This window comes from Neofelis nebulosa, chromosome 8 (genome assembly GCF_028018385.1).
Source record: "Neofelis nebulosa isolate mNeoNeb1 chromosome 8, mNeoNeb1.pri, whole genome shotgun sequence".
NCBI classification, from domain to species: domain Eukaryota; kingdom Metazoa; phylum Chordata; class Mammalia; order Carnivora; family Felidae; genus Neofelis; species Neofelis nebulosa.
The window spans coordinates 130,926,563-130,940,398 of NC_080789.1; the positions used below are offsets into that span (position 1 = coordinate 130,926,563).

General features: G+C 46.6%; 1 protein-coding gene across 5 annotated transcripts in view; it reads left to right on the plus strand.

The window, feature by feature from the left end:
- Window positions 1–13,836, plus strand: part of CCDC3 (coiled-coil domain containing 3) — a 194,840-nt gene that overhangs the window by 68,587 nt on the left and 112,417 nt on the right. For 2 of the 5 annotated variants that reach the window (XR_009247783.1, XM_058681885.1), the window contains one exon: window positions 6,415–6,672. The exons of 1 other annotated variant lie outside the window; for it this stretch is intronic. Coding sequence is in view for 1 of the 4 variants with exons in the window: in XM_058681884.1 (XP_058537867.1) it covers window positions 8,758–9,131; window positions 11,980–12,154 (549 nt within the window). In the remaining 3 variants the exon portion in view is untranslated. Of the gene's footprint in view, window positions 1–6,414; window positions 6,673–8,542; window positions 9,132–11,979; window positions 12,155–13,836 lie in introns of those variants that run through there. 2 more of the 5 variants (XM_058681884.1, XR_009247784.1) reach the window with 2 other exon arrangements.

Consider the following 13,836-nt stretch of genomic DNA (forward strand, 5'->3'; position numbering starts at 1 on the left):
ATTCCTGTGGTGGGCAGTTGTATTCTGAAATCTACTTCCTTTATTTGGTCTCCTATATCCCTCCTTCCATCCCAGCTTGGAGATGTAATATGCTTGGTCCAAACCAAAGGGTTTAGGACTGAGTTTTTCAGGAAATAATATGAAGAAGAGGAATAACTCACTCATTTACTTTTTGTGATTAACTTAGAATAATTTTTAAAAATCGAACTCAAAAAAGTTCCATTGTGTTTTTGAATGAGATTTTGTTAAACTTATTTTAGAAGGAAAGGCATATTGACAGTACTGGCTCTCTCCATCTTTAGAAGATTCCATCACTAATGGAACCGTCATGTTTCATCACTGCAGAAGAGTCTCCATAAGGCAATTGTAGCCGCAGTTAAGGTCAGCTAGCACTATAATTAAGGTCAAAGCTCAGCATGCTTCAGGGTACTGAAGTGAGTAGAGTATAACACTAGTTCTGGCCAAATTTATCGATATTGATGCATTTACTAGAGAGTGTAGATTTAAGTACTGCCAGAGATGGCTCAATAGGTTACTTGATTGGTTGACTAAAATTTGGATTCAATGATAGCACGTATTTAATGCGATTGGGATGTCATAGCTTCCAAGGCATAATGTGGAGGAGGGAATCCAGAGGCTTAGGGGGTTAGGGATATCGAACTAAATGTTTTATGCATGACCTGCACAGCCAGCTCACAACTACATTCCACAAGATGGCCCAAAGATACTCCCTTCCCAAAGGCAATGAGATATATGTTAGTGAGGGGAGCACCTGCATCCTTAAAAATCTCTGTGGTTGCTCACCTTTCTAGGCAAGGTATGACTATAAATGCTGTTGTTTAGTTGGGTTCCCAGATTTTAAAGGGGATGATGTGATTTTGAAGTAGCAGGGGACAAGTGGTAGCATTTAGCTGCCTAAGACAAGGTGAGGATATCCAAGGTAAAGGGCAGGAAGGACATAATAGTAATCAGAATGTTTTGAATGGCAGAGATCTTTGGCAGTGGCTAGTTGATCATGGTGTCCCTTAGAACTAAATATATAGAGTCTGCTAGAGTATTGCTTGGTCTGTATAACAGGAAAAACTGTAGGCCTCATAGCAGAAAACCAGACTTAAGTTGTCACAGAGGAGAGCTGAAGCTTCTTACTCAGTTTCCAGACATAAGTAAATTCACAGAGACAGAGCCCCTGGATTGCAAGGTAGACCAGGTACCCTTAAGGAAGGACTCGAAACCATTGCTGCAAGTATACATTGTAAATATTCTTCTAAGATTTCTTTAAAAGGACCAAAGGCAATTTACTAGAATGTGCACTGGAAAAAGGAAATACCAAGTCCTTTTGGGGATTACTAGATCCTGGCTCTGAAACGGCTTTGAAATCCCAGAGGGTCCCAAAATCAAAGTGAAATTTTACCATGTTCAGATTGTAGATGAAGTTTAGCTCAAATCAGACCCATATTGGGCCGGTTTGGTCCAGAGACTCAGCTAGTGGTTATTTCCCCAGTTTCTGAATGTATAAATGGAAGAGACACGGTTGACAACTGGCAGAATCCCCACATTTGCCCTCTGACCCATGGGTGATGGCCACCATGGTAGGAAGGGGTAAGTGGAAGCCCCCTAGGACTTCCATTCATACCGAGACAGTAAATTAGAAGTAAGACAGTATCCCTGGGGGGATTGCAAAAACTAATGCTGCCACTGAAGGCTTGAAAGAAGTGTAGATAGTGGTATGTAGTGTAAGCCCGGATAGTTGGTTATTTTTTTCTTTTTTCCTTTTTTGTGATGCAAATTCCTGATTTAAGCTTTGATTGCTGAGGCAAGCACTTCAAAGAAGCATGAACTTCAAAGACAGCTATCTTGAATGAACACAGTGCCAGCCACAGGACTGGATGAAGAGTCAAGCTGCCCCGAGTCTCCTTTCTTTTAGAGATCTTAGTTGATTTTGGTAACTGAGCATTTGGGCTGTTGGTTTTTCTCTTCCCAGGCCTTAATTTTCTGCTTTTATGTTTTAAACTCATCAATAAAGAATGAGTCTGCTAAACCCTAGTCATCCCACCCTCAATCCCAATAAAAGCAGAACTCCAGCCTCCTGCTTTCTCTTCCTACCCATCACTTTGCTCTGTGGCCTCAGGTGTGCCATGTAATTTGCAGGACTTGTAAGAAATATACTTGTTTTTCAAAGTTTCCTGATGGCTATTGCTGATGGTGTCTTGCAATCATAATAAGAGCCACAAGGGCTGGTCCAGCCACAACATTGGTTATCAATAGGCTGAGACCGATGCAAAACATGATACTACGCATCTCCATTGAACTCATCAGTTTCACCTTTGCAAAAGTCACATGGATCTTGAAGAATGAGTGAAGTCTACTATAAACTAATGAGGTGATAACTAAAGTTTCAGATGCTGTTTGAGATGTAGTATCTTTCCTGGGGCACATTGACATGTTCTTGGCATTTGCTTCACAGCTCCTGACCTGGTATATGTCCTTTCCTCCATATCAATTTGTAAATACCACCAGAAATAGTTTGCTTTTACTTGTCAGGGCTGACAGTACACTTTCACAAACTTGCCTCAGGGTAAACCAATTCTGTTGTTACATTTATTCTGCAAGATCTTGATTGTCTTGACATTCCACAAAACATCATACTCTACCTTGCTGATGGACATGATGATAATTGGATTTGATGTTCATAAAGTGGCAAATACTTCAGCGAGCTTCTAATGTGAACTGGAAGGTGGGCGATCCCACAAAAATTCAGGGGCCTGTGACCTCATTGAAGTTTCTGGAGCTTTAATTTTTTTTTTAATGTTTATTTATTTTTGAGAGAGACAGAGACAGAGCGTGAGCGGGGTAGGGCAGAGAGAGAGGGAGACACAGAATCTGAAGCAGGTCCCAGGCTCTGAGCTGTCAGCATAGAGAACCTGACATGGAGCTCCAACCCACAAACCCTGAGATCATGACCTGAGCTGAAGTCGGAGGCTCAACTGACTGAGCCACCCAGGCGCCCTGAAGTTTCTGGTGGTTTAATGTCACTTTTCCAAAGTGAAAGTAAAGTTGCTGTTCTTTGGACCACCTACAATGAAAAAAGAGGGAAAATGGTTGGTGAGCCTTTTTGTATTTGGGGAGTACTTGACTGTGTTACTTGGGTCATCTACAGAATCAACTGTAAGGCTACCAGTTTTAAGTAGAGACGAGCAAAGGGATGCCCTGCCATGAGTTCAGGCTGTAGCCTAAGCCACCCTATCACTTGGGCCTTTTTACCCATCAGGTTCAATGATAGTTAAAATGTCTGTGGCAAACGGGCATGCTGTAAGGAGCCTCTGGGTGAAGACCAACAGGCTAGTCACAGCACCAAGCTGTAGGATTTTGGAGCAAATCTATGCCTTGTGCTGGATATGAGTATTTTCCTTTTGAAAAATAGCTTCTATCTTGCTATCAGGCCCTGGTAGAGAATGACTCACCATGGTGTATTGGGTGACCATGTGATCTGAGTTTCCCATCATGAACTAGGTATTGTCTGACCCACCAGCCATAAATTGTGTGTGTGTGTGCAGCCATCTATGGTCAAATGGGAATGGTTTGTGAAAGATTGAACAAGAAAGGTCCGAAATACAAGTAAGTTGAATAACAAGTGGCTTAGATTCCTTTTTTTTTTTAATTTATTTATTTAAAAAAATTTTAATGTTTATTTATTTTTGAGAGAGAGAGAGAGAGAGAGAGAGCATGAGTAGGGGAAGGGCAGAGAGAGAAGGAAGCACAGAATTCAAAGCAGGCTCCAGGCTCTGAGCTATCAGTACAGAGTTTGACGTGGGGCTCGAACTCATGGACCACAAGATCATGACTTGAGCCGAAGTTGGACACTTAACCAACTGACCCACCCAGGTGCCCCTTATTTATTCTGAAAGAGAGAGAGAGAGAGAGAGAGAGAGAGAGAGAGAGAGAGAGAGAGAACATAGGGGAGGGGCAGAGAGAGAGAGAGGGAGAGAGAGAATCCCAAGCAGGCCCCATGCTGTCAGTGTCCCTTATTTATTTATATTGAAAGAGAGAGAGAAAGAGAGAGAGAGAGAACATAGGGGAGGGGCAGAGAGATATGGAGAGAGAACATCCCAAGTAGGCCCCATGTTGTCATTGTGGAGCCTGATGTGGGGCTCGAACCCACTGACCATGAGATCATGACCTGAGCCAAAAATCGAGAGTCAGATGCTTAACTCACTGAGCCACCCAGGCGCCCCTTAGATTCCTTTGACTCTGAAGGTGCATCGCCCCTTCCTTTTCCTTCATCTGTGGCCTCTTGGCCATGTTCCTGATGACCAGTCAACCAGATAGTTGACTCAGGAAGAAATAACTTAAGCCTGGTTTACAGATTGTTTTGTATTTCAAATGGGTATCACTCAGTGCTGCTCAGGCCCGAACATGAAGGACACTGGTGAAGGAAACTGCTCCCAGTGGGTAGAGCTTCAAGCAGCACGTTTAGTTGTACACTGTGTCTAGACTCAGAGATGGCAGGTAGTATGGAAAGACACTAACTTCTGGATGGTTGTGTTGAGTTGGTTGGATAGTATATTACTAGGCAGGGTTCAACCAGAGAAACAGAAGCCATAGGCTTTTTATATATGAATATGGCTTATATGTAATATATAATCTCAGCCTTATATATATAAGCCTTATATATAATATATAATCTAAGCCATATATATATGTGTGGATATGGACATGGATAGGGGCACCTGGGTGGCTCAGTCAGTTAAGCGTCTGACTTCGGCTCAGGTCATGATCTCGCGGTCCGTAAGTTCGAGCCCCGTGTCGGGCTCTGTGCTGACAGCTCAGAGCCTGGAGTCTGCTTCAGATTCTGGGTCTCCCTCTCTCTGCGTCTCCCCTGCTCATACTCTGTCTCTTTCTCTCTCTCTCAAAAATAAAAAAAAAACATTAAAAAATATGTATAAGGATATCTATAGTTACGTATACTTAGAATATAGATGTGTGTATCTATCTATACGCATATACATAAAAGGAGATGAATTGGTTCACATGATTGTGGAGGCTGAACAGTCCCCACGATCTGCCATCTGCAAGCTGGACACCCAGGAAAGCCGGTGGTGTGAGCCAGTCTGAGTCCAGGGGCCTAAGAACCCGGGGACCTAATGGTGTAAGTGGAAATGCTTCGTTCACTTTTAAGCCCGATTTTCATTGGTAGAATTGTTGCTTCCCCTCCGGGCTACCTTGAGCTCTGCTTGTGCAGAACTTAGTCCCCAAAGAGAAGCTGCTTGCCGGAGGACACGCCCATGGCCCCAGGTAATGAACCCCCCATCAGTGAGGCACTCTGCCAGACGTGACAAAGAAGAGAAGCATGACTGATGTTCCCGGTGAGGAGTCCAGGAGAAAGACGATCTCTCAAAGGTGCTTGTTTCTGGAAAATCCATTCTGGGTAGAGTTGGAAGAGATTTGATTCTGTCCGGTTTATACAAGAAGAGAGAAATCAGCCATACATACTGACTTTTTTTTTTTTTTTTTTTTTGCTTGTCTAAATGGAAAGAAAAGTCAGGGTTTTAAGGCCTGTTGAAGTGGACAGATCTTTTCCAGGCCTTGGAGATGCCTGAAGATGCATTTGAAAAACTTTCTTACCATCTTGTCTGTATAAATTGCAGCATACGACGAACACAGAGCAGGGTCACCGGTTAATTCAAATTTCATGTTAGTCCAATTACGTACTGATTTAGCCATCACTGGTGATTATGCTAAGGTTATTACTCTGCATATATTTACTTCTAGATGAACGGCCCACTTGTACCTTTAAAACACTGCCTATTTTGTCCATATTCTCATAATGTAGTTAAACGCATATATTCTGGAGTCTGATGCTGGGGTTTGAATCCTGGCTCAGTCACTGTCTAGCTCTGTGATCTTGGGTAAGTCAGTTTACCTCTCTGTGCCAAAGTTTCTTTATCTGCAAAAAGAGGATGATAGTATCTACTTAGGAGTGTTGTTTGGAGAATTAATTCAGATAACACAGTCAACTCTTTACAACTGTGCTTGGTCCACAGTAAGCAATAAATACATGTTAGCAATTATTAATATTGTAATTTGGCAACACTTGCTCTAAGTTGGCTTGCCAGGAATATAAGCCATTGTATATCCCCTCTCTCTCTTTCTCTAGCAAACCTACAGAATACCTATTAACTAGCTGTTATGGACTAAATTGTCTCTCCTTCCTTCTCCTCCCAAATTCACATGTTGAAACACTAACCCACAAGGAGACTGTATTTGGAGGTAAAGACTTTAGAGAAGTAATTAAGATCAATGAGGTCACAAGAGTGGGGCTATTCGGATAGGATGGACGTCGTTATATGAGGAGGAAGAGACATCAGATCTCTCTCTCTCTCTCTCTCTCTCTCTCTCTCCCTACATGCACAAAAGGAAAGGTGGAAAGGCTGTGTGAAGACACAGAGGGAGGCAGCCATCTACTAGCCTGGAAGAGAGACTACACCAGAAACTGACCCTGATGACGTCTTGACCTTGGGCTTTTGGCTTCTAGAACAGTAACAAAAGAACTGTCTGTGCTTTGAGCCACCTGTCGGTGGATTTTGCTATGGTAGCCCTAGCAGACAGAGACCACGACATTATGAAATTTCCTAATTTACATACTCAGCGAGAGACAAGCGAGCAGTGCTGATATACGGTGTCTGATGTTATCCTTGAACACCATTTACCCATTGTGTGAAAATCTGGTATCTACCAGGGGGTTTGGGGGTGGGGGTCATATACCATGAGGGCTACTGTTCTCTCGAGCCCCACTCTTTTATTTTTTTAAAGATTTTTTTTATGTTTATTTATTTTTGAGAGAGAGAGAAAGCATGCACAAGTGGGGGAGGGGCCGAGAGAAAGAGAATCTGAAGCAGGTTCCAGGCTCTGAGCTGTCGGCCCAGAGCCCAGCGCAGGGCTGGAACCCACAAGCAGTGAGCTCATGATCTGAGCCGAAGCTGGACGCCTAACCGACTGTCTGATAGGCGCAGACACATCTGTCTGTTTTTAGGCGCATCACAGAGGGTTTTGTAAGAATAAGAATTTGGTTGATTGAGTCGCTGAGCAGATTCTGGGCTAGTGTGACAGAATGTTAGCTGCGGTTTCCCATTCTCTTAACAGCGCAGGGCTGCCTGGAGTCCTGGTGATCCCACTTCCGGGGATGCCCAAAGCCCTCCCTTGGATGTCCCCCTCCTGCCTGAGACGGCCTCTCTCCTGGCCTCTTCCTCCTGAGTCCCTGTCCTGCAGGGGAGGGACCTGCACGGAAGAGTTGCCTTCAAAGACTGCCCTTGCTGGGTGGCAAGCAATCGTGAATTAAATTCCCCCAGCTGAAGATTTAGGGGCCACAGGGAGAAGACTTGGGAGCCAGGGGGAGGTGAGGCCCAGACTTGAAACCTTGTCTCCTGCAGCTTTATCCTCTCTTCTCCTTACCTTTCCTTCCAGAATTCCCTGAGTTTTCCCTTCAACGCATAGAAGAATTTAGCTGTGTGCCAAGGCTCAGACTTGCAGAAATAAGATGCTTAAGGAAAAGAGGCTTCTGTTTCAAGGCAGTTCTGCTTACAAATTTATTATGAATATATCATACATATAATACCTATGATACAAGTACCATGGGATGCACATTACATGCAGGATTATATGTATGATGTAACACACATATAAAAATATAAATGTATTTATAAGTGATCATCCTCTTTTTTCTTCGTACTGCATTGGGAACACTTAATGGTAGTTCAGAGATAAAAGGAGCTGGTGAGTTGAGAGAGAAAGAGACTGTTGAGCTTGGATCTCCCTCAGACTCATGCACTGACGCACGGACGTGTGAGAAGCGGGGTGGAATTTACTGCATTTATTTCTCAGGTGTAGGGTGTTCAGAAGCTGTAAATAGGAATTATGTAAATCGTGCAGCTTTAGGAAAATCAGGACAGCATGGCTTTTCGAATCTTTTATGAAGGCTTTCCTGAGATTGCCATTAAGTCATAAGCAACATGAGAGAGAGCGAGCGAGACAGATCGGCAAAAGTTTACTGGCCCGCGCTGGGTTTCCCAATTCACCGCTGCGAAGCAAAAGTCAGATTTGATCTCGACGCGTGTTGACTCTAAAAGAACGACCCAGAAAATGTCAACACGTCTACACGGTACTCACGCAAAGGAACAGCGATTGTTGGTTTGGAACAGGCTTTCCGCCTGGAGAGCGCCGACACAGCGCATCAGTGGGGCGCGGGAGGAGGGCCGGGCCGCGGCTCCCGGCAGTCAGTGACCGTCTCCCGCAGGCCCGCACTCCCCCAACGGCGCGCGGGGCCTCGGGGTGGGGGGGGTGGGGGGGGGTGGGGACCGGCCCTGCGCGCCGCAGCTCCCGAGCGCCCCTGGCCGGCCGCCCACCTCCGCCCCCCGCCGCCTCTCCGCCCTCTCCCGCCGCAGCCCACGCCCCGTCGCGGGGGGCAGGGCAAGAGGCGGGCGGCCGGCCCGCCCCGAGACCCTTTAAAGCGACGCGGACGCGGGCCGGGCGCCGCGAGCCCGGCGGCGGACAGTAGCGGCGCGCCGAGCCCAGCGCGCAGGGCTGCCCTTCGCGGGCCGGCGGGGCGGGCGCTCCCGGCTCCCCGACGCCTCCCGCGCCCGGCGGCCGCGCGCCCTCGCTCTGCCCTGCTGGTCCCGGGCGTCCCCGCCATGCGCCCTGGCTAGTGCGCCCGGGGCGCAGCGCCGACCCGGGCCGCGCCCGCCGTCCGCTCCCGCCGCCGGCATGCTGCGCCCGCTGCTGCTCGCCGCGCTCTGCGTGGCCGGCCGGCTCGGGGCCGCCCGCGGCTGCCAGCTGCCCTCGGAGTGGAGACCCCTGAGCGAGGGCTGCCGCGCCGAGCTGGCCGAGATCATCGTGTACGCCAAGGTGCTGGCGCTGCACCAGGAGGTGCACGGCCTGTACAACTACCTGCCGTGGCAGTACGAGCCCAGCGACGCGGGGCTCTTCTACTCCGCCGAGATCGAGATGCTGTGCGACCAGGCGTGGGGCAGCATGCTGGAGGTGCCCGCGGGCTCCAGGCTCAACCTCACCGGCCTGGGCTACTTCTCGTGTCACTCGCACACCGTGGTCCAGGGCTACTCCTATTTCTTCTTCCTCAGGTGAGCGCGGCCCCTCCCGCCCACACCACCTCCTGCGCCCGTTGGCCTGACCTCCCGAGGGCACCGTTATCTGGAGCCGGGTCAGCACCTCCAGGGAAAGCTGTCCAGGCCCTATTAGAATATCCCTTGGGCTCCTTTCCTTGCTCTTTATTCTCTCCTGCTCTGTCCCACGTCTAGACATGGGGGCCCGGGGGCCTTTGGCTAAAGCTGTCGAAAAAACAGGGGTGGTTTCACTGCTGAATGCACAGAGGAGTGTTTCCAGCAAAAGCTCAGGGTGGTTTCCAAAATCCATTTGACTCCTCTTTTTTTTTTTTTTTATTATTATTTTAATTGGATTCACTGGGAGTAGGTTGAGATGCTGAGGGGTAAAAAAAGAAACAAACTTTGAAATCAGACTGTTGGAGTTCTGGCTCTGCTCTTCGTGTGATTTTTTGAGCAAGTTGCCTTCTGAAGAACCTCCATACTCTCCCTTTCATAATGTGAGAAACAAGGTTGGTGGTAATCATGCAGAACACCTGGTACAGGTTAGAGGCAGAACAAATAGTCCCTCTGCCATCCCACCCCCCCCTCCCCTCCCTGCTTAAATGCCAAGATAGGAATCCTGCGGAATGCAACCCAGCTGTCCCTTTGTTTCCCCCCCTTGTCCACCACCGGCAGACCTCAGTGCTGGGCTTTTCAGAATAGCAGAGGTTTGTGTGGGGGCCTGCTGGGGGGTGGGGGGAAGACTGTCTCCCAGTGCTTGGAAGAGAATAAATGAATCGGGCTGGAAGTCCCTCTCTGACCGGAGACTCCTGGAATCTTGTGAAGTTCCGTGAAGATTGGCCTGCAGCCACGATGGAATTCACGTGTATAAGAATTCAGTCAATGGGCTTCAAGTTGGAAATAGAGACTGGCAGGTGCAACCCTAAGTGCATTGGCTGTCTCCAATTGAATGAGAGTGACACAGAGCAGCTGAGAGGAACATGGAACTGGAATCTAACCTACATGTCAAGCGAGTGAGTGAATTGATCCACAGTTAACACGAGTGATGGTTCCAGTCTTCTCAGTCCATAAAGTAGCACTAAGAACATTTGGAATGACTATGACCTCCGTCTGCAGATCACTTTTAGCTCTTGAGATTTCCCACCACTCTGGGAAAGAAAACCTTAAGATCCACCGAACGGCGTTCATAAGCTCATGGCAACACATGTTTTCTGTATCGAAGCCAGATCTCTAAGTTTAGAATACATGGCGTGCTTTGTGTTTGCTGCCGTGGTTTAGCTAGATTAAGTTGTTTTTCTTCTTTTAATTGCTGTTGAAATATAGTTTCTGGGGCGCCTGGGTGGCGCAGTCGGTTAAGCGTCCGACTTCAGCCAGGTCACGATCTCGCGGTCCGTGAGTTCGAGCCCCGCGTCAGGCTCTGGGCTGATGGCTCGGAGCCTGGAGCCTGTTTCCGATTCTGTGTCTCCCTCTTTCTCTGCCCCTCCCCCGTTCATGCTCTGTCTCTCTCTGTCCCAAAAATAAATTAAAAAAAAAAAAAAAGAAAGAAATATAGTTTCTAAGTAAAGGCAGCAAGGAGTGAGACCATATTCTTCTTGATACAAAGAAACTTAGATTTTTCATATTTTTCTTTAGGAAGGACACTGAGAACCCGGCTCTAAAGCTATTAATCACTGAAACTTTATTTTCCAAAGAAGTAAGAGCTGGAGAACTTGAGCAGACATGATTTATTTTCTGATTTTATCATGGAAGAGTTTTGTCCAGGGGCTCTGTGGTGGTCAGCCAGCTCTTTCTTCTTTCTCTTTGACATATTTACAAAAACTTAGGGCAGAAATACAGAGTCAACTGCTAGTCTGACAGATTTCCATTTCTCAGAGCTGTGTTGCCCCGAAGTGTCCTAACAACTGCATACAAATCATTCCTCCGCTGGTACTCCGGACCCAGTGAGGCAAGAACAGATTCTGGGCACTGTCACTGGGGAAAGCGGCAGTGGCCACTCCCTGGTCCGCCCTACACCACCTTTTTGTGCTGGAGGTTAACTTCTACCTGCCCTGTCTCTGCGTGATTTATCTTTGCAACAGGCAACTTGTCCTTTGTAAAAATGTTAACATCTGAACTGCACTCACTCCATGCCAGATACTTTTTCTTCCTCTCTTTTTTAAAACTTTTTTTTTAAATGTTTATTTTTGAGAGAGAGAGAGAGAGGCAGAGCTTGAGCAGGGGAGGGGCAGAGAGAGAGGGAGACACAGAATCTGAAGCAGGCTCCAGGCTCTGAGCTGTCAGCACAGAGCCCGATGTGGGGCTCGAACTCACAGACTGTGAGATCATGACCTGAGCCCAAGTCCGATGCTCAGCCGACTGAGCCCCCCGGGCGCCTCTTCACTTTACAATGCAGTTCTTACACTACCACCAAGAAGGTGCTATTCTCCTCCTCTTTTTACAGACTGGCACAGTGAAGCTTAGAGGATTTAGGAAGTTTGTGTCTCCTGTCAGAAGACAAGTAGCAATGGCAGGATTCGAACCTTACAACTGGCTTATAACTGGTCCTTGCAACTGGCTTTCCTTTCATCAAGAAACAAGGGACACCCTGTGAGAAAGGCCACTTGGGCGATATACAAATAGACAAACACATATGCATCCCCTCTCCCCAACCCTTCACCCAAACTCATCTGTTGGAAGACCTTAAGGATAGATTCGTGTAATGTGAGGCAGAGAAACCATTAGAAATAGTAAGTCCTCTAATGAGAGCCATGTGAGACATGGTGGCGCAAAGGCAAGATTGTCACGGTCTTTACAACTGTTGATTAAAGCTGGTGTACCCTATGGCTGTCCAGTCTGCAGTTCTGCTTTTTCCCCCCCCCCCCATTAGGATGGATGAAAATTATAACCTCTTGCCTCATGGAGTCAATTTCCAAGATGCCATCTTTCCAGACACTCAAGAGAACAGAAGGATGTTTTCCAGCCTTTTCCAGTTTTCGAATTGTTCTCAAGGGCAGCACCTGGCAACTTTTTCCAGCGACTGGGAGATCCAGGAAGACAATAGGGTAAGAAATGGCTGTGCCCTCTGTCACAGCAAAGTAATAGAAAAGCTGCATCTTGTCTGAATTTTGTGACCAAATGAGTCAAGAATACTCTTCCAGAAGCCCAGACCAAAAAGTATTATCCCTCCCACTCCTCTGGCAGTTAAAAAAAAAAAAACAAAAAAACAGAACACTGTTCATAAACTGTAGCTTCCTGAGGCTTTACTACTTGGTATCGGGATCCTCATATAGTGAGAGAACAAGATGGAGTGAAGGTGGGCACAGTGCCTCAGTTTCCTCTCCTGTAAAATGGAAACAATCTACATCATAGGGTTGATGCAATATGATTTAGCTATGTAAAAAAAATGAAAATATGTAAAGCCCTTAGCATAGTGCCTGACGGAGTATGTACTCAATACATGAGAGCTGTTATGACTATTATATCATTAATGTTATTGATAGCATAAGGCTCTAGGCAGTCTTTTAAAGGAGAAGAAAAAGTCCTCAAGGAAATGATTGCTATAGCTAACACTTCTTTGATGGTTGACTCTATTTGTTAAGACGTAGAGATACAGGGTGGCCAAAATGGTTGTGGAATGTAAAGGTTAAGATAGTTTTGGGTAAAGGGGCGCCTGGGTGGCTCAGTTGGTTAAGTGTCCAACTCTTGATTTTGGCTCAGGTCATGATCTCACGCTTTGCGAGACTGAGCCCTGCGTTGGGCTGTGCCAAGATGGCGCACAGCCTGCTTGGGATTCTCTCTCTCCTTTTGTCTCGCCCCCTTCCCACCCGCCATGTGAGCACGTGTGTGCGCGCATGTGCTCTCTCTGTCTAAAAATAAACTTAAAAACAGTAATTTGGGGTATGAAAATATAAAAGGGATCTGTCCATCTGGGACAGATACCAGAGTTGGGGGGAGATTTTGAAGACTGTCCCTTTCCCAAGTAACATTGGCATATTTGAGCTGGGATGATTGTGGGGCTGGCTCAGTAGAGGAGGTGGCCAGTCCCAGTCTCTTAAAAACATCCGAGGTGTTTTTAAGGCAGTGTGACAGACTGACTTCTGGGAGCGTTCTGATGTGGGGTTTTGGGTATCCCACGGGACAAGGACTCATATTTTTTGAGTTAATAACCTAATTTGCGCATGTTGAGTGGCTCACGAGGGTCCCCGAATCTAGAAGTATAAAATGGTAGTCAGTAGTTTCTCTCTCATCTCTGACACCCACCCACCCATTTCCCACCTACCCTTCAAGTAACTCCTGTTACTAGTTTCTTATAAATGTTTAATGAGTATTTTCATCCAAGAAAGAATTCACACTTGTATATTTACTGTGTTCTTTTACGCAAATGGCAGCCCACTCTATACACTTTGCTATACTTTGACTTTATTCACAAATAGATCTTGAGGATCTTTCCATATCAATGCAGATCAAGTTGCCTTAAAGAGCTGCATAGTGTATTCCATTGTATGCATGTCACCGTGTGTGTGTGTGTGTGTGTATTTATTTATTTATTAAATATAATTTATTGTCAAATTGGTTTCCATACAACACCCAGTGCTCAACCCAACAGGTGCCCTCCTCAATGCCCATCACCCATTTCCCCCTCTCCCCCACCCCCATCAAACCCTAGTTCTCTGTATTTAAGTTCTCTGTTCTCCCTCTCTGTAACTTTTTTTTTTTTCCCCTTCCCCTCCTGCATGGTCTTCTG